The sequence below is a fragment of the Cervus canadensis genome, chromosome 2, assembly GCF_019320065.1.
Source record: "Cervus canadensis isolate Bull #8, Minnesota chromosome 2, ASM1932006v1, whole genome shotgun sequence".
NCBI lineage: Eukaryota > Metazoa > Chordata > Mammalia > Artiodactyla > Cervidae > Cervus > Cervus canadensis.
In genome coordinates this window covers 112,442,736-112,457,511 of record NC_057387.1, presented here as the reverse complement: position 1 = coordinate 112,457,511, position 14,776 = coordinate 112,442,736, and the positions used below count along the sequence as shown (strand labels likewise).

The following is a 14,776-nucleotide window of genomic DNA, read 5'->3' as shown; positions in this document are numbered from 1 at the left end:
ATACATTCACAGGGTTTTTAAAGACACCAGTGAGAATAGATTAATATAAATACTAAGCTTAAAAACTGTCATAAAAGTTCAGCCTTTAAAATTGGCTTATTAAAATATTTGTTTTTTTAAAGCCCAGATTTAAACTGCAGTTATGAGTTATAGTACTCCGCTCAGAAAGAGTTTACTTTATGATCTTTCTGCCAGGCGAAAGGGATCTGGCATCTCTGCCGTCTGTCCAAAATATAGAGAAGCAACGAGCATGAAAACTCAATTCTTTCAGGCTCAAGACTTGTCTGAAAAGAGTATAGCCCTCAGAAAACCTCAATAAAGAACTACATTTCAAGTGACCTCAAACAGTCACTCTCAAAGGCCCAAGCCTCCAGCCCCCACTCTGGCCAGATGGGCAGGGAGACCTGCTTCCTGCAAGATGGAAAGAGTAACTACAGACATTTAAGGGAACAATATCCAGAAAGGGAGGTCAGCCCCTACATCGGATCTTTTCAATGGGTGTTTTATAACAAAACGTTGTTTATATTTCAAGTAGCTGGGTCATTCATTCTACTTCTTCCCAGGACCAATCAAAAGGTCGATTAGGATTTTGCATTTCCATTCTCCATAGGCAATTCCTTTTCTTTCGAGACCAGCTAGGATTCCGAATGTAGCCGTTGACAGGTACCTCCAAGAAGTCAGTTTTCTGGAGAGAGGAAAAGGCTTACACATACTGGAGGGTTAGAGGGTCACCCTCTGTTCTCCAAAGTAACTGAAAGTTCTTAGGGAAACAAAGCTCGTCTGTTGCGAGTAGGGACCTGTGGGAAGCCTGCACACAGTGCTGAAGTCAGAGAGACGTCTTCTCTATCCACGAAGCAGGGAGCAGGAAAAACGCCCCATCAGGTTCCACCTCAGCCAGGTGCCTCTGACCATGCACTGGGACTCAGGCATGTATGAGAAAACAGAAAACTCCTTTAGAGATTTTCTGCTTAGATGAACGCAGAGGACTGTCCAAAGATACCTGATTTATTGTGTATTTGCATTTTTTAAACACCAGGCCAAAGAAGAAGGTCAGGATAAATGTTAGCACCAGCCAGACTCCAACATTTCCTGTGTCTCTTTGTACTAAGGGACAGTTTCGGCATTTAATAGCATTGCTACTCATCTAAACACAGACTTTTTCATGTATCTCAACAGACACTAAAATCTCCTACCACTGATGGGAAGGTCTAGAAATTCTTTACTAATACATATGCCTATGTTTTAACATTAACATAATCTACGAAGCCACATTTGCAGGAAATCAAACCAATTATGCCTGTATTTACACTCATACAGACTAACGGGTTAAAAACGGAAAGAAAGCAAAAGTGTGTTGAACACGCCTGATAGTAAAAACACGGCAAGTCCAGAATCATCCGTGTGTCAGCAATTTTCACATTTCCCTTCTCGTACTGTACACAGAGGGCATCTCTCTACTAAGGAAACTGCTTTATCAGACCTAGACAGTTATACTCAAGTATATAAAAGTAAATAGTGGGTCCCACAAAGATCATTTGCTCTCCAGCTAAATGTGTTTCTCTCTTACGTTTTGCAGATTTTTTCCCCCAAGCAAACTCTTTAACGCTTTTCATTTATTCATTACAAATAATACCTTTCAGTTTATATACTGCTTAATTGTGATCTATGTCTGATAAGTTTCAGGAATACAATTCTTTTTAAGTGAATCTTAAATGATCCTAAGAAATTCTTGCATTAAGGTAATACCTCTTGCTTTTGCTTTCAATAATTTTCTGGAGGGAAGCCTTAATGATAATTGTGTTGACATTTTCCTTAAACAAGGCTATATATGTGTACATTTTAAAAAGATGACCTTCCTCATCTGTTTGTTCTTATTTCAGATGTGCTATAAACTATGCATGGTGGAAAGGGTAAATGGAATTAACTAATGGACGCTCATAATTTAGGCAGCAAAAACCAGAATTAATGTATTATCCCACTGTAGCATTTTAGTACTCGCCAATCCAAACTTTCTTTCCTGGGAAAATATGTGATTAAGACATTTTCCATCTGCTTTCAACAGAGATCGGAGAAGATCCCCGTAAGTGACTCTCTACTAAAAATTCTTTAAAAAAAGAAAAAGCCTATAAAATGATTATTATCTTAGGGGCCTATTTCACAAATGAATGTTCAGTGGCACAGAAATGAAAACTAAAAAAAATAAAATAAAATCCACCTGTGCTAGAGGAGCCTTTCCGCCCCACAGCAAAAACATGTGCAGATATTATAGAGCACATAGGAAAGAAGTGGATATGCTTGGGAGAGTGGGCGGCTGCATGCCCGTGATTAATCTAAATTCCTTCTGTGTTAAGTGGAGACGTGAAGAAAAACACTGCAAGATGAGCGAGAAAGCCCAACAGACCAAGAAGGGCGGATTTTTAACTCGGCCCTCTCCCCACCAAAAATCGCGAGCCCTTCCTTCCATCCCGAGAAAGAGCCACGGTCACAGTGCGTTCTGGAAGGGACAGGACAGCATCTCCGCGGATAGGGACGGTCTGGGGGTCTCCCGAGGTGCCTGGTGAAAGGGGCCGGCGCGGGACGCCCCGAGCGCTCCCCTAGAGAAAGCGGGAACTCGCCGGGCTCAGCGGCTGCACTTCGCGGGCTCCCGCGCAGGCCCCCGCGGCACCGCCTCGCCTCCCTTTCCCCCCAGCAAACCTGTTTCCCAGCCTGGACACTTCGGACCGAATGCTCGGCCCCCACCCAGACTCTCGAGGGTTAGAGCTGGGGCCAGAGCCCGCCAGCTCCGAGGTCCACTCCACCTGCCTGCCGGCAGCCGGGCTTCCCTGCGGCGATGTCTGCCTTCGGCCTCCACGCTCGGGTCTCCGCGCCTCCGCCTCGGCCCTGTCCTCCGCCTTTCCGATGCGGACGCTCCTCGGCTCCCGGGCTGCACTGGCCCCGGCGCCGCCCGCGCGAGGCAGGGTCCTCCCGCCTTCGCCAGGCCAACCGAGGCGCCGTCGGTCCGCAACTCTGCGCCCACCGGGGCAGCCAGGGCGCCGACGGCCGGGTCCCCGAGGCGCGGGCCGGGGTACCTGCACGAGCAGCCAAGGAGAACTGGGTGTCCGCACGACGAAAGCGCGCTGCCTCTCCCCGGGAACCGGGCGAAGCCACCGTCCGGCCCGGCAACTTCACGGGCGGCCTCTGCTCCGAGGGACGCAAAGAACAACTGGTCCTCAGACCTTTGCCGCTGGCCGGCTCCAGGCAGTTCTGACGTCCACTCCCCCGACGGTCAACCACAGACCCTTACCCACCACTCCCACAGCACCAAGGACGGAAAATAACGACTGTCGCCAGTCCGCCCGTTCCCGACCGACACCCTGCCTGGGAGCTCGCCCCAAACCACAGGGGTGCCCCTGAGACCTGGCAGCTTCCCGACCGACCCCCATCTCTGGCTAGGACGAAAGGCGCACCCCATCCTCGCAGCCGCGGCCCGCGGGCCTGCGTCCATCGCGCGCGCAGCACCTACCCTGGCGCGCCGGTCCGGACGTGGGTGGCGCGGCGCTAGTGGGAGGCGGACATGGACCACGCGCCCTCCATGCGCCACACGGAGAAGGCGTAGCTGAGCCGTTCGTGGGCCACGTAGCTGCAGCTGGTCATCTTATTGTCCATCTCGTCGCTCTGCAGGACCTGGTAGAGGAAGTCTATGTACCTGGCGGCCAGCTTGAGCGTCTGGATCTTGCTGAGCTTGTCCGAGGGCAGCGTGGGGATGATCTTGCGCAGCGCGGCGAAGGCCTCGTTGAGCGACTGGGTGCGCTGGCGCTCGCGCACGTTGGCCAGGATGCGCTGGCTCTGCAGCTCCTCGAAGGACTGCGCGCTCGGGCTGCCCTTCTTTCCGCGCTTGCCGGGGGTCGGGCTGCCATCTTCGCTCGACTTCTTGCTGTAGCGCCGTTTCCGGCCGAAGCGCTTGGGCTGCCGCTCGAGCTCCTCCTCGCTGGTGCCCAGGCTGTCCACGGGGGACACGGGCGAGCTGGAGCCCTCCTCCATGGCGCCCGCCCGGCGCGCGAGGGGCTGGGGGCGCCGGGCGCAGAGCGCGCGCCGCTGGCCAAGCCCGCGGTCGCCGAGCACACGCTCCCCGAGTTGCTAGAAAGGCTCTGATTTCAAGGCCGGCTTGTGCAAAACCGAGGTCTCCGGGAGAGGAAGTTATTCTAACTTTTTTGGAAACCCTAGCCGGGCTGGGTTGCTAAATAGTTGTCAGTAGCGAGGGCGGCGCGCTGATTGGTCGCCGCGACCGGGGGCAGGACGAGTTCTGGGGCCTCCGCCGGCCGCCCCCGCCCCCCGGCGCGGCACTTTCAGTTTTGCCTCCCCCTGCGGCCCGGGCCGCGGCGGGCACCGGGGACTGCCGGGTCCTCGCGCGCGCCGCCCGCGCCTCCACCCTGGGCTCTGACCGCTCTCCGGCCAAGCCGCGTGCTCAGCCGATCCCGCTTTGTCTGCTCCTTAACCGGAGATCGGGCCCCGCCGGGCTGCGGGGTCTCTCCCGCGGCGCGAGGGGTGTGGGAGGCAAGTCCTACCCTAGATGCGCTCTCAGGAGGTGAGGACGCGGCGGGGAGCCCCCGGGGACGCCCGGGCCAGTGTGAGCCTTGCCCGTCCCCGGGCGCACAGCGAGTTGGCGAGGTGGCCCGCACGTTCGGCCAGGGGAGGGGGACGTGCGGGACCAGTGGCCCCGTCCGCCGGCGGGCTGACACTCGGATGCGGCTACCTACGGCCGCGCCCCGGGGATCCGTGGAGACGCGCGGCCCGCTTTGCCCAGCTGTTATATGGAGGAGTGTCTCACCCCAACTTGCAGAGGAGCCCTGGTCCCCGACGCCCTTCGCAGGCGGTCCTTCTAAGTACGTTGAAACCTCAGCGCCAGCGCGCGCCTCCGCGGGAGCGCCCCGTGCCCACCGAGCCCACCTGCCTGGCCCAGCCCGGGGTAGACAGCCCGGCGAAGGTGCCGGCTAGGCCGCGGGGCCGGGCCCCCGCCCCGGGGCTCCCCCTCTGCGAATCGGCCGGGGACGGAGGGCGGTCTGGGGAGGCGCCCGGCCTCTCCTACGCTGGGCGCCTGCGGGCAGCCCGAGCGGCCGCGGCGCGGGGCCCGGCCCGGCTTCGGCGGGCGACCCGGGCGGGGGCCGCCGGCCCCGCGCCATCTGGACGCCGAGCGCGGGCGCGTTTGAAGTGGTTCGGGGGCTCTTTGTTCGCCAGGCGGCTCTGGCTCGGGGCCTGGAGGTGGTTTACGGCCTGGATGCCTTTGAACCTATTCCCAGGTGAGCCGGGCTCAATTAGGCCCGGGCCTGAGCGGGCTGTCAGGCGAGCCGCGTGATCAAGGGCGCGCTGGGCCCTTTTATTGCGGTTGAACTCGGGGCCGGGGGAGCTCGGCCTCGGCTGCTCCTAGGCGGGCCGCGACCCCAGCTTTAGGAGACCCGAGGGCGAGGGCTGCGCTTGCGGCCGGGCGGCTCAGGGCGGCCCCCACAGCCGGCGATTGCGGGGCAGAGCAGCGGGGCGAGGCCCTGCACAACGCGGCCGCGTCCCCGCGCTGTGGGCTTGCAGGGGCCGCAGGGTCCTAGGACTGCAGCGTCCTGGGAGTCGCCGCGCTCCGTCCGCCTCGCCTGACCGCCCGCCCCCTTCTCCAGCTCTGCTATGGCCCTCACATTATCCAGAGCAGCGCTTTCCCTGTCTCTTTAAAAAAAAAGTCTAAATGAAAAACTTAAGGAACAAAAGAGAGGTCGAGAAAGGCCCGGGGAGCGATCTGGCCTCGCAGGGCCGCAGCCTCCCCGAGGCTTGGTTCCTCTAAGAGGGGACGTTTGCCTTCGGAGACATTAAGGACTTGCTGCTCCTAACCTCCCTCTTTCACTCAGTATGGGGAGCCAGCGCCAGAGCGCCGCTTCCGCCCAGCTTAGATAAGTCCAGAGACATCCCTCCGCCCTCCCCCTGCCCTTGAACCTGGCGGTCTAAGGAGCAGAGGAGTCGGCCTGGTAGCCTGCTCCACCCGGCTGTCAGTCTCACTGCGCTTGGGCCTGAGAATAGTGTCTGGAAGTTAGGGTCTGTGACCCAGTCATCTACCTAAGCTGTCGCAGTAGGTGGAGTGGGCTTGTGAGGGACTGATAACTGATGTCCAAGTAACACTGTTGCCTACAGGGAAGATTCTCCTGTAGGAAAATCTGGTTTAAAAATTTCCCCTTGAAAAGTCGCTCAGGAGGGCACAGGACAAGCCCGCATTATAACACTTGTACCCTTGCCTTGTACACATGCGTGTTAAGTCGCTTCAGTTGTGTCTGACTCTTTGTGACGCTATGGATTGCAGCCCACCAGGCTCCTCTGTCCATGGGATTCTCCAGGCAAGAATCCTGGAGTGGGGTGCCATGGTGCCAGTCTTAGCACAACAAGGCTTAAGAGCATGCTTCCCTCTGCACGTGGTGGGTGTGGTGAACGGGTGCTCACTCTCCTTTACATCCTTGTTCTGCTCTTCCTTCCTGAATCGCAGGGGATGAAAGGCTGCAAAGGACCTCACGCGACCTTTGGCGGCCCTGGTCTGCAAGATGTCATCTTATGGGGTGTGGGAGGGTAGAGGGCTGCGGCTCTGCTTGCCCCTGTCCAGGGTGGAGGTGTTTGATTGCTCTTGGTAATGCAGTGTCTGGTCACATCTAGAGGGGAGGGAAGGCGTCACTTTTCTGGAGCGGAACCCAGCAGCCCGGGGGGCTGGCAGAGATGGCAGTGGTAGTCGCTCCCCGATTCCAGCCCGGTTCTGGAACCAGTTTTCCTGGTACCGAGAGGCAAGGGCTCCACGTCTGCACTGCAGATTGCAAGTCCGTCCAAAACTCTCTACCTAGAATCTGTCCTCAGTTCCACTGCAATTATGTCATAGTCCCTAATAAGTTGTTTCCCACATAAACCAGCCACAGTGTGGGCCCTGTTCTCTGCCAAAGAACCCCAAGACACCCCCACTCTGGACTGGGGTGTGGAAGACAAACACCAGGGCTCTCCCCAGGGGGCCTAGTTTTCTTGACAACACTCACTCGTAATGTGAGATAACTCAGGCCTTTGCCACACATTTAGGAATGCCTTTAAGATCAAATCAACAACTAACTCACACTATGATTTTTTTTTTTCACATGGAATATATATACCAATTTTCAATTGAAAAACAACACTGAAAAGATCAACAGTGGCCTGAAAATAATGGAAAGAGAGAAGAGAGTGTAGGACTCTGGGACAGAAGCCAGTCTCCTCTGCATAAACCTTGTTCTGTAGATTCTACTTTGGAAGCATATAAATGTTCCACATAATTATTTAAAAATTGAACCAAAATGAGGAAAAAATAGAAATCCCTAAAAAGTCAAATGCAAAATCAGACAGATGTACCTAATTTTGTATCATCTTGGTGGCTTACCCAAGCAGGCAGGAATAATTAAAGATCACTTTAAACGCTGCTATTTTACTGCATGCACTCAGGGGTACACTGCAAAGGAGAGAGGAAAGAAGCGAATCAAGTCTGAATCTGTTTTCGGTATTCATATTCCTAGTGACGGTATCGCTGTTGTCATTCTGAAACTGTGAGCTAAAGCAAGTTATTATGTTTGCATCTTTGGGAGTCAAGATTTCCAGCCTAAAAGAAGAGAGATACAAATATACAATGAAAGAAGTAAGAGCGTGTCTTACTGGACACGCTGGAATTTGCTGGAAATATCAATATGAGCTCACTTTGTACTTCCTCTTACATCATGCATCTGCTGACCCTGACCATTGAAAAGACACAGACGCATTGAGTGACCCAGGGGCAGTGAGCACCACTGGCGTCCAGTTTATGGTCTCTCCTTGAAGAAATAGCTTAACTAAGGGCTGGAGCAAGACTTGGACAAGGTAAACATGGTGCATCATTTTCACCAGAGAGCAAGGAGCTTTCTGTGACTCCTGGTCTTGCTGGAATCTTGTCACTGCACAAGAGCTTACAAACCACGGTGGACTGGGAGAAGCTATAGTCCAATGTGGTTCTAGGAGTTGTTCAGTCGCTAAGTTATGTCCAACTCTTTGCGACCCGATGAACTGCAGCACGCCGTGCTTCCCTCCCTGAGTTTGCTCAGACTCATGTCCACTGAGTTGTTGATGCTACCCAACCGTCTCATCCTCTGTCATCCCCTTCTCTTCTTGCCCTCAATCTTTCCCAGCATCAGGGTCTTTTCTAATGAGCTGGCTCTTCGCATCAGGTGGCCAGAGGATTGGCGCTTCAGCTTCAGCACCAGTCCTTCCAAAGAATGTTCAGGGCTGATTTCCTTTAGGATTGACTGGTTTGATCTCCTTGCAGTCCAAGGGACTCTCAGGAGTCTTCTCCAACACCAGAGTTTGAAAGCACCAAACTTTAATGAGCTTCGCTTTAATTCATGACTCAGGCAGGCTGTTTTCTCTCCCCATCCCCACCCTTTTCAAATAGTTCCTTTGAGTTCTCACTGTCCTGTCCTGTTGGTTTTTAATCTTAAAATCTGTTACTTACATCTTCTGCCCTCTCCTTCCCCCTCACCATTGAACCCTGCTCTTCAGACTTTGCACTTTCCAGTGGAGCCCAGCAGATCCTGTTGACTCTGATGGGTGCAGAGATAATATGACTTGTGGTCACACTCTAATAAAAACATGCACTTTGTTGTACACTGCGGAGAGAAATAGACAGAAGACAGAAGAGTATTGATGCAGGCCTTTTAAACTATCACTGACTCTGTTCTTAGTATCAGAGCTAAGAAGGGGAGTAGGAACCACATAACAGAGACCTCACGATGCAGCACATCGAGGGGTGTGGTGGAGTGGTGAACCCCAGCTGAGATGGGCGAACACGGCAGGTCAGGGAGGCTGGGAAAGACATCAGCAAAGGGTGAGTGAGTTCACCAGGAGACGTGAGGATGTGGAAGACCCACGGGGTGAAGGAGGCATGGGTGTCCCCACTGTGGGTGGGCTCCTGCAGTTGGGAGCTCAGAAGATCGGTGGCCAGCACTCTCCTGGTTGCAGGTAATACACACACAGCCTGTACCTGCTTAACAGAAGAAGAATTTGCTCACTACTTGGGGAGCTCAGGCTCCAGCGGGCTGCAGGTTTAGCCGGATCCAGGGGTTTCAGTGATGTTGTATCTCTCTGTGCCCTCTCCACCCTCAGCTGTGCTTCCCTCTGTGTGTGGGCCTCACTCTGTCTTGGTGCAAGGGGGCCTCCCCCTTCTGCCTCAGGGTGACAGGCATCACACTCCAGGGTTGTATCCCCCTGGGGTGGCATTGCTGGTTTGACACAGTTTTCTCCTCTTGCTTCAGCATAAAAGGTGAGCGTGAAACCCCATCTGGCTGGACTCCACCATGTGCCTGGGGGCCCTGATAGTGGGTAGGTTCCCCCGGAAGAGACGCTGGACCCATGAGCAAGGCGTGTACAATGCAGGGTGCAGCGGCACCATGGGTGAAGGTTGGGGCCAGGCTCTCCAGAGTCTCAGAAGACCAGTTACCAAGGTTGGATTTCCTTCTGAAGGCGATGGAGACCAAAGCAGTGTTCTAAGGAAACATGTGATGACCAACTTTTATTTTGAGAGAAGTTGACAGCCACTTGGGAGGTGATAGCCAACTGGGAAACTGTTGAAATAGCCCAATCAGTTGACCTAGGAACCAAGGAACCAGGGAACCAAGGGACTAGAGAACCAAGGGACCGGGATCCAGGGGACTAGAGAACCAAGGGACCGGGGTCCAAGGGACTAAAGAACCAAGGGACTAGTGAACCAAGGGACCGGGAACCAAGGAACAAGGGAACCAAGGGACTAGAGAACCGAGGGACCGGGAACCTAGAGACTAGAGAACCAAGGGACTAGAGAACCAAAGGACCAGGAACCAAGGGACAAGGGAACCAAGAGACCAGGGAACAAAGGGACTAGTGAATCAAAGGACCGGGATCCAAGGGACTAGAGAACCAAGGGACTAGTGAACCAAGGGACCGGGAACCAAGGAACAAGGGAACCAAGGGACTAGAGAACCAAGGGACAAGGGAACCGAGGGACCAGGAACCGAGGGACCAGGGAATCAGGAAAAGGCAAGCCATGAGGTGGGGAGGATGAGGAGGGATTTAGGAGAGAGGCTTCAGGATTTGATTCTGAGGAAGAGTCAGGATTCGATGTCCTGTCATTGACCAGCATTAGGGCCAAGGTTAGTCCTTGGATTAGGGACTTGGCTTAGGGTCTTCCTCTCCGTGGCACTCAGTTGCCCCTCTGTGAAACAACAGGTTGGGGTGAAAGATTCCTGAGGTTCCCTGAACATGACAGTGTCCAGGCTCTGTTTTCAGAAACTGAAATCCAAGTTTGGGAACTTAAGCTTCTTGTCACACTTGGATGCATTGTGGAGTTTTAGAAAGGCAGGGGGCAGGGTGGATACTTGCAGAACCTAGGGACTCTGATTTTCTTTAATCTAAGTAATGTGCAGGGGAGCCTTGGTGACCACACATGCCCTGACCCCTCATAAAGTCCTTGCCCTCCTGTGGCCTGGTCATAAACTTTCCTGAAAAGGTCATGTGAATTTATCGTCCCCAATACTTTATAATTAGAAATTACGGTCTCCCTTCCACATGACACTTTTGAGTTTTAGCAGATCTTAAATTAAAACTGTATACGTGTTTCAAAATGTTCTTTGGAAAACTTGAAATGCGCAAGTTGAAAATTCGATAAGGTCCTGAACACTTATCTAAATAAACATAACAAATTCGACCTAGAATGTCTTAGAGAACACATGTGGAATTAAATGTGCGCGTTAAAACTCTGATTATATCTTAAATATAAAAACTCATCAAAGAAGTCTTCTAGGGGAAACACTTCAGGGTGTATGGCAAATTTCTCTTTTATAGAGGTCACCAGAGCGGTGAGGAAGTGGGTTGCAGGGCTCTCCCAAGTGACCGGGAGACAGAGTGATTGGCTGCCCTTGTTTAAAGAAGAAAATGTGTGTTTGTGTGTGTGTGTTTACGTAGGGATAAAGGGCAAGATGAACTTCCCCAGGCTACACATTTTTTTAAGCATTTTTAATTATTTTACTTGACTCTCGGTTCCTGCTTCATTTCTTTATCTCGTACTTTAGGGAAGATGGGTAAACAACAACCAAGAATACCTCCCTTTTCCCTCCTTTTGGGTGGAAATCTGGTCAGAAGCCGGTAGGGTCCTGAGTCCACTCCAGGTTTCTCCCTCAATTTGCCTTCCCCCTCCTAGATCTGCTGACTTTTCCTTCCTCCTCTTCAAAGAGGCCCTCACACCTGACTCCGAGGAGATGCTATCTGAACTCTGGATATAGAGGAAAGTGAGTTTTGTTTTATTTTTCTGATGGATGCTCCCCCTTCCCCCACTGAGGAACAACTCATGAACACTGATAACAAAGGAGGGAGGTGTCACCTTTATTTCCCTGGGCCACACAGGAAGTATTTTGCCCATACATGGTACAACTTTTGGGTGTGACTTCTATACTCTGGATCCGTTCTGAAATCTGTGGCTTGCTGGCTCATGGCTGAACAGCTTGGATCATAATCAATTATATTTTTGGCTGTACAGAGGTTTGCAGTTGAAGAGGAAAATGTTTGCACTCCTTTTCCATTTTTACAGTCTTTGTGTAAAAACTCTGGAATATTGTGTTTTTTAAATCCCGCAGGAAAAGTCTTTGGATATACTAATATTCAAATAACGGCAATGTGGGAGAGCCTCAAATAACTAGATGTTTTCTTACTGATCAGATTGATGAAGAGCAAGGTGAAGGAGGAGGAGAGAAGATGATAAAGATGCTGGTTACGTCAATTAAGAAAGAAAACAAAGCAAGAACAGAAGCCAGCCTGCCAGCTCTTGTTACTGGGGTGGGTAGAGAATGGTCCAGCTGCCCTCCCCACGTCCTCCCCTGACTCCTCTGCTGTGTGTTTTGAGACACTGAGACCCCCAGCCGATAAGCAACTATATTCCATATACTCAAGCAGGAAAGTGGTTCTAAGTTATGGAATGAAGAACTGGGTCTCTTTCTCCTTTTGTGAAGGCATGAGTGTGTGTGTTTAGTCGCTCAGTTGTGTCCGACTCTGCAACCTCATGGACTGTAGCCCACCAATCACCTACCCCAATAAACTGCACCCATTTTGAATTTAAAATGTGATGCCTTTTAATGAATGTGGAACCACCTCTTCAGTGCAAACATTTCCATCACTCTGGAAATTCCCTTATGCCCCTTGCAGTCAATCACCTCTTCCTCCCCAGCCACCAGCACCCACAGATCTAATTTATGTGCCTGTTTTGCTTTTTCCAGAAAGTCATAAAAACGAGGTTATACAGGACATAGCCCTTTGTGTCTGGCTTTTTACACTTAGAACACTACCTTTTAGATCCATCCACAATGCATGCATGCTGAGTATTCTGTCATATGGAGAAACTATAGTCTGTTCATCCATCTATCAGCTGATGGATGTGGGGGTTGTATCTGGCTTTTGGTGATATGAATAAAGCTGCATTTAAGTCCTTTTTCTTCTCTCTCAGGTAAATACCTAGGAGTGGGATTCTTGAATCCTATATAAGTAGATACTTAAGAAGAAACCGCTCAACTGTTTTCCAAAGTGGCAGGAACATTTTGCATTCCCACCAACAATGTATGAAATTTCAGCTGGGGATGGCTATAAACAACAACAAAAACCCAGAGAATACCAAGAGTAACAAGGATGTGGAGACATTGGCAGTCTCACACCTTGCTGATCAGGGTGTAAAATGGCTCAGCAACCCCGAATGACAGTTTGGTGATTCCTCAATAGGTTAAATATAGAATGATCACGTGACCCAGCAATGCCACCCTTGGGTACTAAATATCCCAAATAATTGAAAATAGGTGTTCAGCAAAGCCTGTACACAAATGTTTATAACAGTTATTCAAAATTGTCAAAACATGGAAACAGCACAAATGTCCACTGATGGATGGACGGATTTACAAAACGTGGTGTAGCCATACAGTGGAATATTATTCAGTCTTTAAAAAGAATGAAGTACTTGTTGGATATCACTTATATGTAGAATCTAAAAAATATAACATACTAGTGACTATAACAAAAAAGCAGACTCACAGATCTAGAGAACGAGCTAGAAGTTACCCGTGGGGGTGGTGAGGGGAGATTTAGGGGTGGGAGAGTGGGATGTAAAACTGTTGGGTGTAAGATGGGCTCAAGGATATATTGGGAAATACATCCAATACACAGCTTGGGAAATACAGCCAATATTTGGTAATAACTGTAAATGGAAAGTAACCTTTCAACATCATGTAACAAAATCTTTCAAAATAAGGAATGATATACTGATGTATGCCACAAAATGGATGGACCTTAACAACATTATATAAAATGAAATAAGCCAGGGGGGGAAAAATCACGTATTGTATGGTTCCATTTATATGAAATGTCCAGAAGAGGCAAATCCATAGAGACAGAAATTAGATTAGTAGTTGCCAGGGGTTAGGAGGAGGGGGTGTATTAATCATGTTTTCCATTTTCTGTATTTTATAATGCTTTGACTTCTTGGGGCCTCCTGGGCCCAGAGAGGGACTGCCCCTCCCAGAGTCAGCTGATTCCTGGAGATAGCAAACAGCTTGCCTTAGGACATCCCCTTTGATATGTAAACCGACCCAGCTCATCTGTCTGGAACACGGTTCCTTCCCTAAAGTACCCCAGGACCAGTTAACCAACAACTCGGGTCCATCTTCACAGACCCAGCTGCTCAAAGTGTTTCACGCTCCAACCGGAAGTCTGCTCAACTCGCTAGCCCACCATGCCTTGCCAGCCCCACACAGACCATGATACAGGCTCCCACCCACACGTCCCCCTCTCATCTACCTCCTGACCACCCTGGCATTTTCTCCAGCGGCCCTGCTGTCTCTCTCCTTGGATCTGTAAGTATAAAAATTTCCTGCTTCCTGACAGTCACATCTGTTTCTGTGTGCCTTAGCTCACCTAATTAAAACAAACCCCAGTAACATTTAAAACGGGGGGGAATAGGAAGTGACTTTAATGTGTATAGGTTTACCGTTTGGGTCGATAACAATATTCTGGAATTAGGTAGTGGTATTCATGGGGTCGCAAAGATTTGGACACGACTGAGTGACTGAACTGAACTGAATGGCTGCTCAGCGTTCTGACTGACTCTAAGGGTAAATTTTATTCTCTATTTTGCATATCTATGTAGACAATCATGTTGTCTATGAATAAAATGTTTGCATCCATTCTTTCTTATTACCTGCCTTTTATTCTGTTTTCTTGTCTTATTGCACTGGGTAGGACCACCATACAATTCTGAAAAGAAAAAAAAAAAATGTTGTGAGCAGAAACCCTTGCCTTTTTCCCAAATGCAGGAGAGAAATATTCAGATTCTTGCCATCAAGTATAATATTAGATGTAGGTTTTTCGTTGGTTCTCTTTATCAGGTTGAGGAAATTCCCTTCTACTTTTAGTTTTCTTAAAGTTTTTGTAATGAATAGGTGTTGGATTTTGCCAAATTCTCTTTCTACATCTGTTGAGCTATCATATTGTTTTCTCTTTTTCAGTCTATTGGTACAGCAAATTACATTCACTGATTATATATGTTGAATCAATTTTGCATCTCTCAGGTGAAGTCTGCTTAAACATGATTAATTTTTCTTTTTATATATTGCTGGATTTAGCTTGCTAATATTTTGTTAAGAGTTTTTATGTCTAATGTGGCTGTTTTTCTTTGTAACATCTTTCCTTGGTTTGGACATGAAGATAATATTGGCCTCATAAAATA

At 50.3% G+C, this 14,776-nt stretch overlaps 2 protein-coding genes across 2 annotated transcripts in view; one reads left to right on the top strand and one right to left on the bottom strand.

Annotated features, from left to right (window-relative positions):
• TWIST2 (twist family bHLH transcription factor 2) overlaps positions 1-4,209 on the bottom strand; it is a 52,089-nt gene extending 47,880 nt beyond the window's left edge. Inside the window, exon 1 of the mRNA XM_043462160.1 lies at positions 3,503-4,209. Within this exon, the coding sequence (XP_043318095.1) occupies positions 3,538-4,020 (483 nt within the window). The 5' untranslated portion in view covers positions 4,021-4,209 and the 3' untranslated portion in view covers positions 3,503-3,537. The remainder of the gene's footprint in view (positions 1-3,502) is intronic.
• Positions 4,019-14,234, top strand: LOC122429324 (translation initiation factor IF-2-like). The gene is made up of 5 exons (XM_043449556.1): positions 4,019-4,089; positions 4,275-4,862; positions 9,297-9,304; positions 11,216-11,303; positions 11,731-14,234. The coding sequence occupies exons 1-5, from the start codon at positions 4,019-4,021 to the stop codon at positions 11,768-11,770; spliced, it is 795 nt and encodes a 264-aa protein (XP_043305491.1). The 3' UTR covers positions 11,771-14,234.
• The last annotated feature ends 542 nt before the right edge of the window (positions 14,235-14,776 follow it).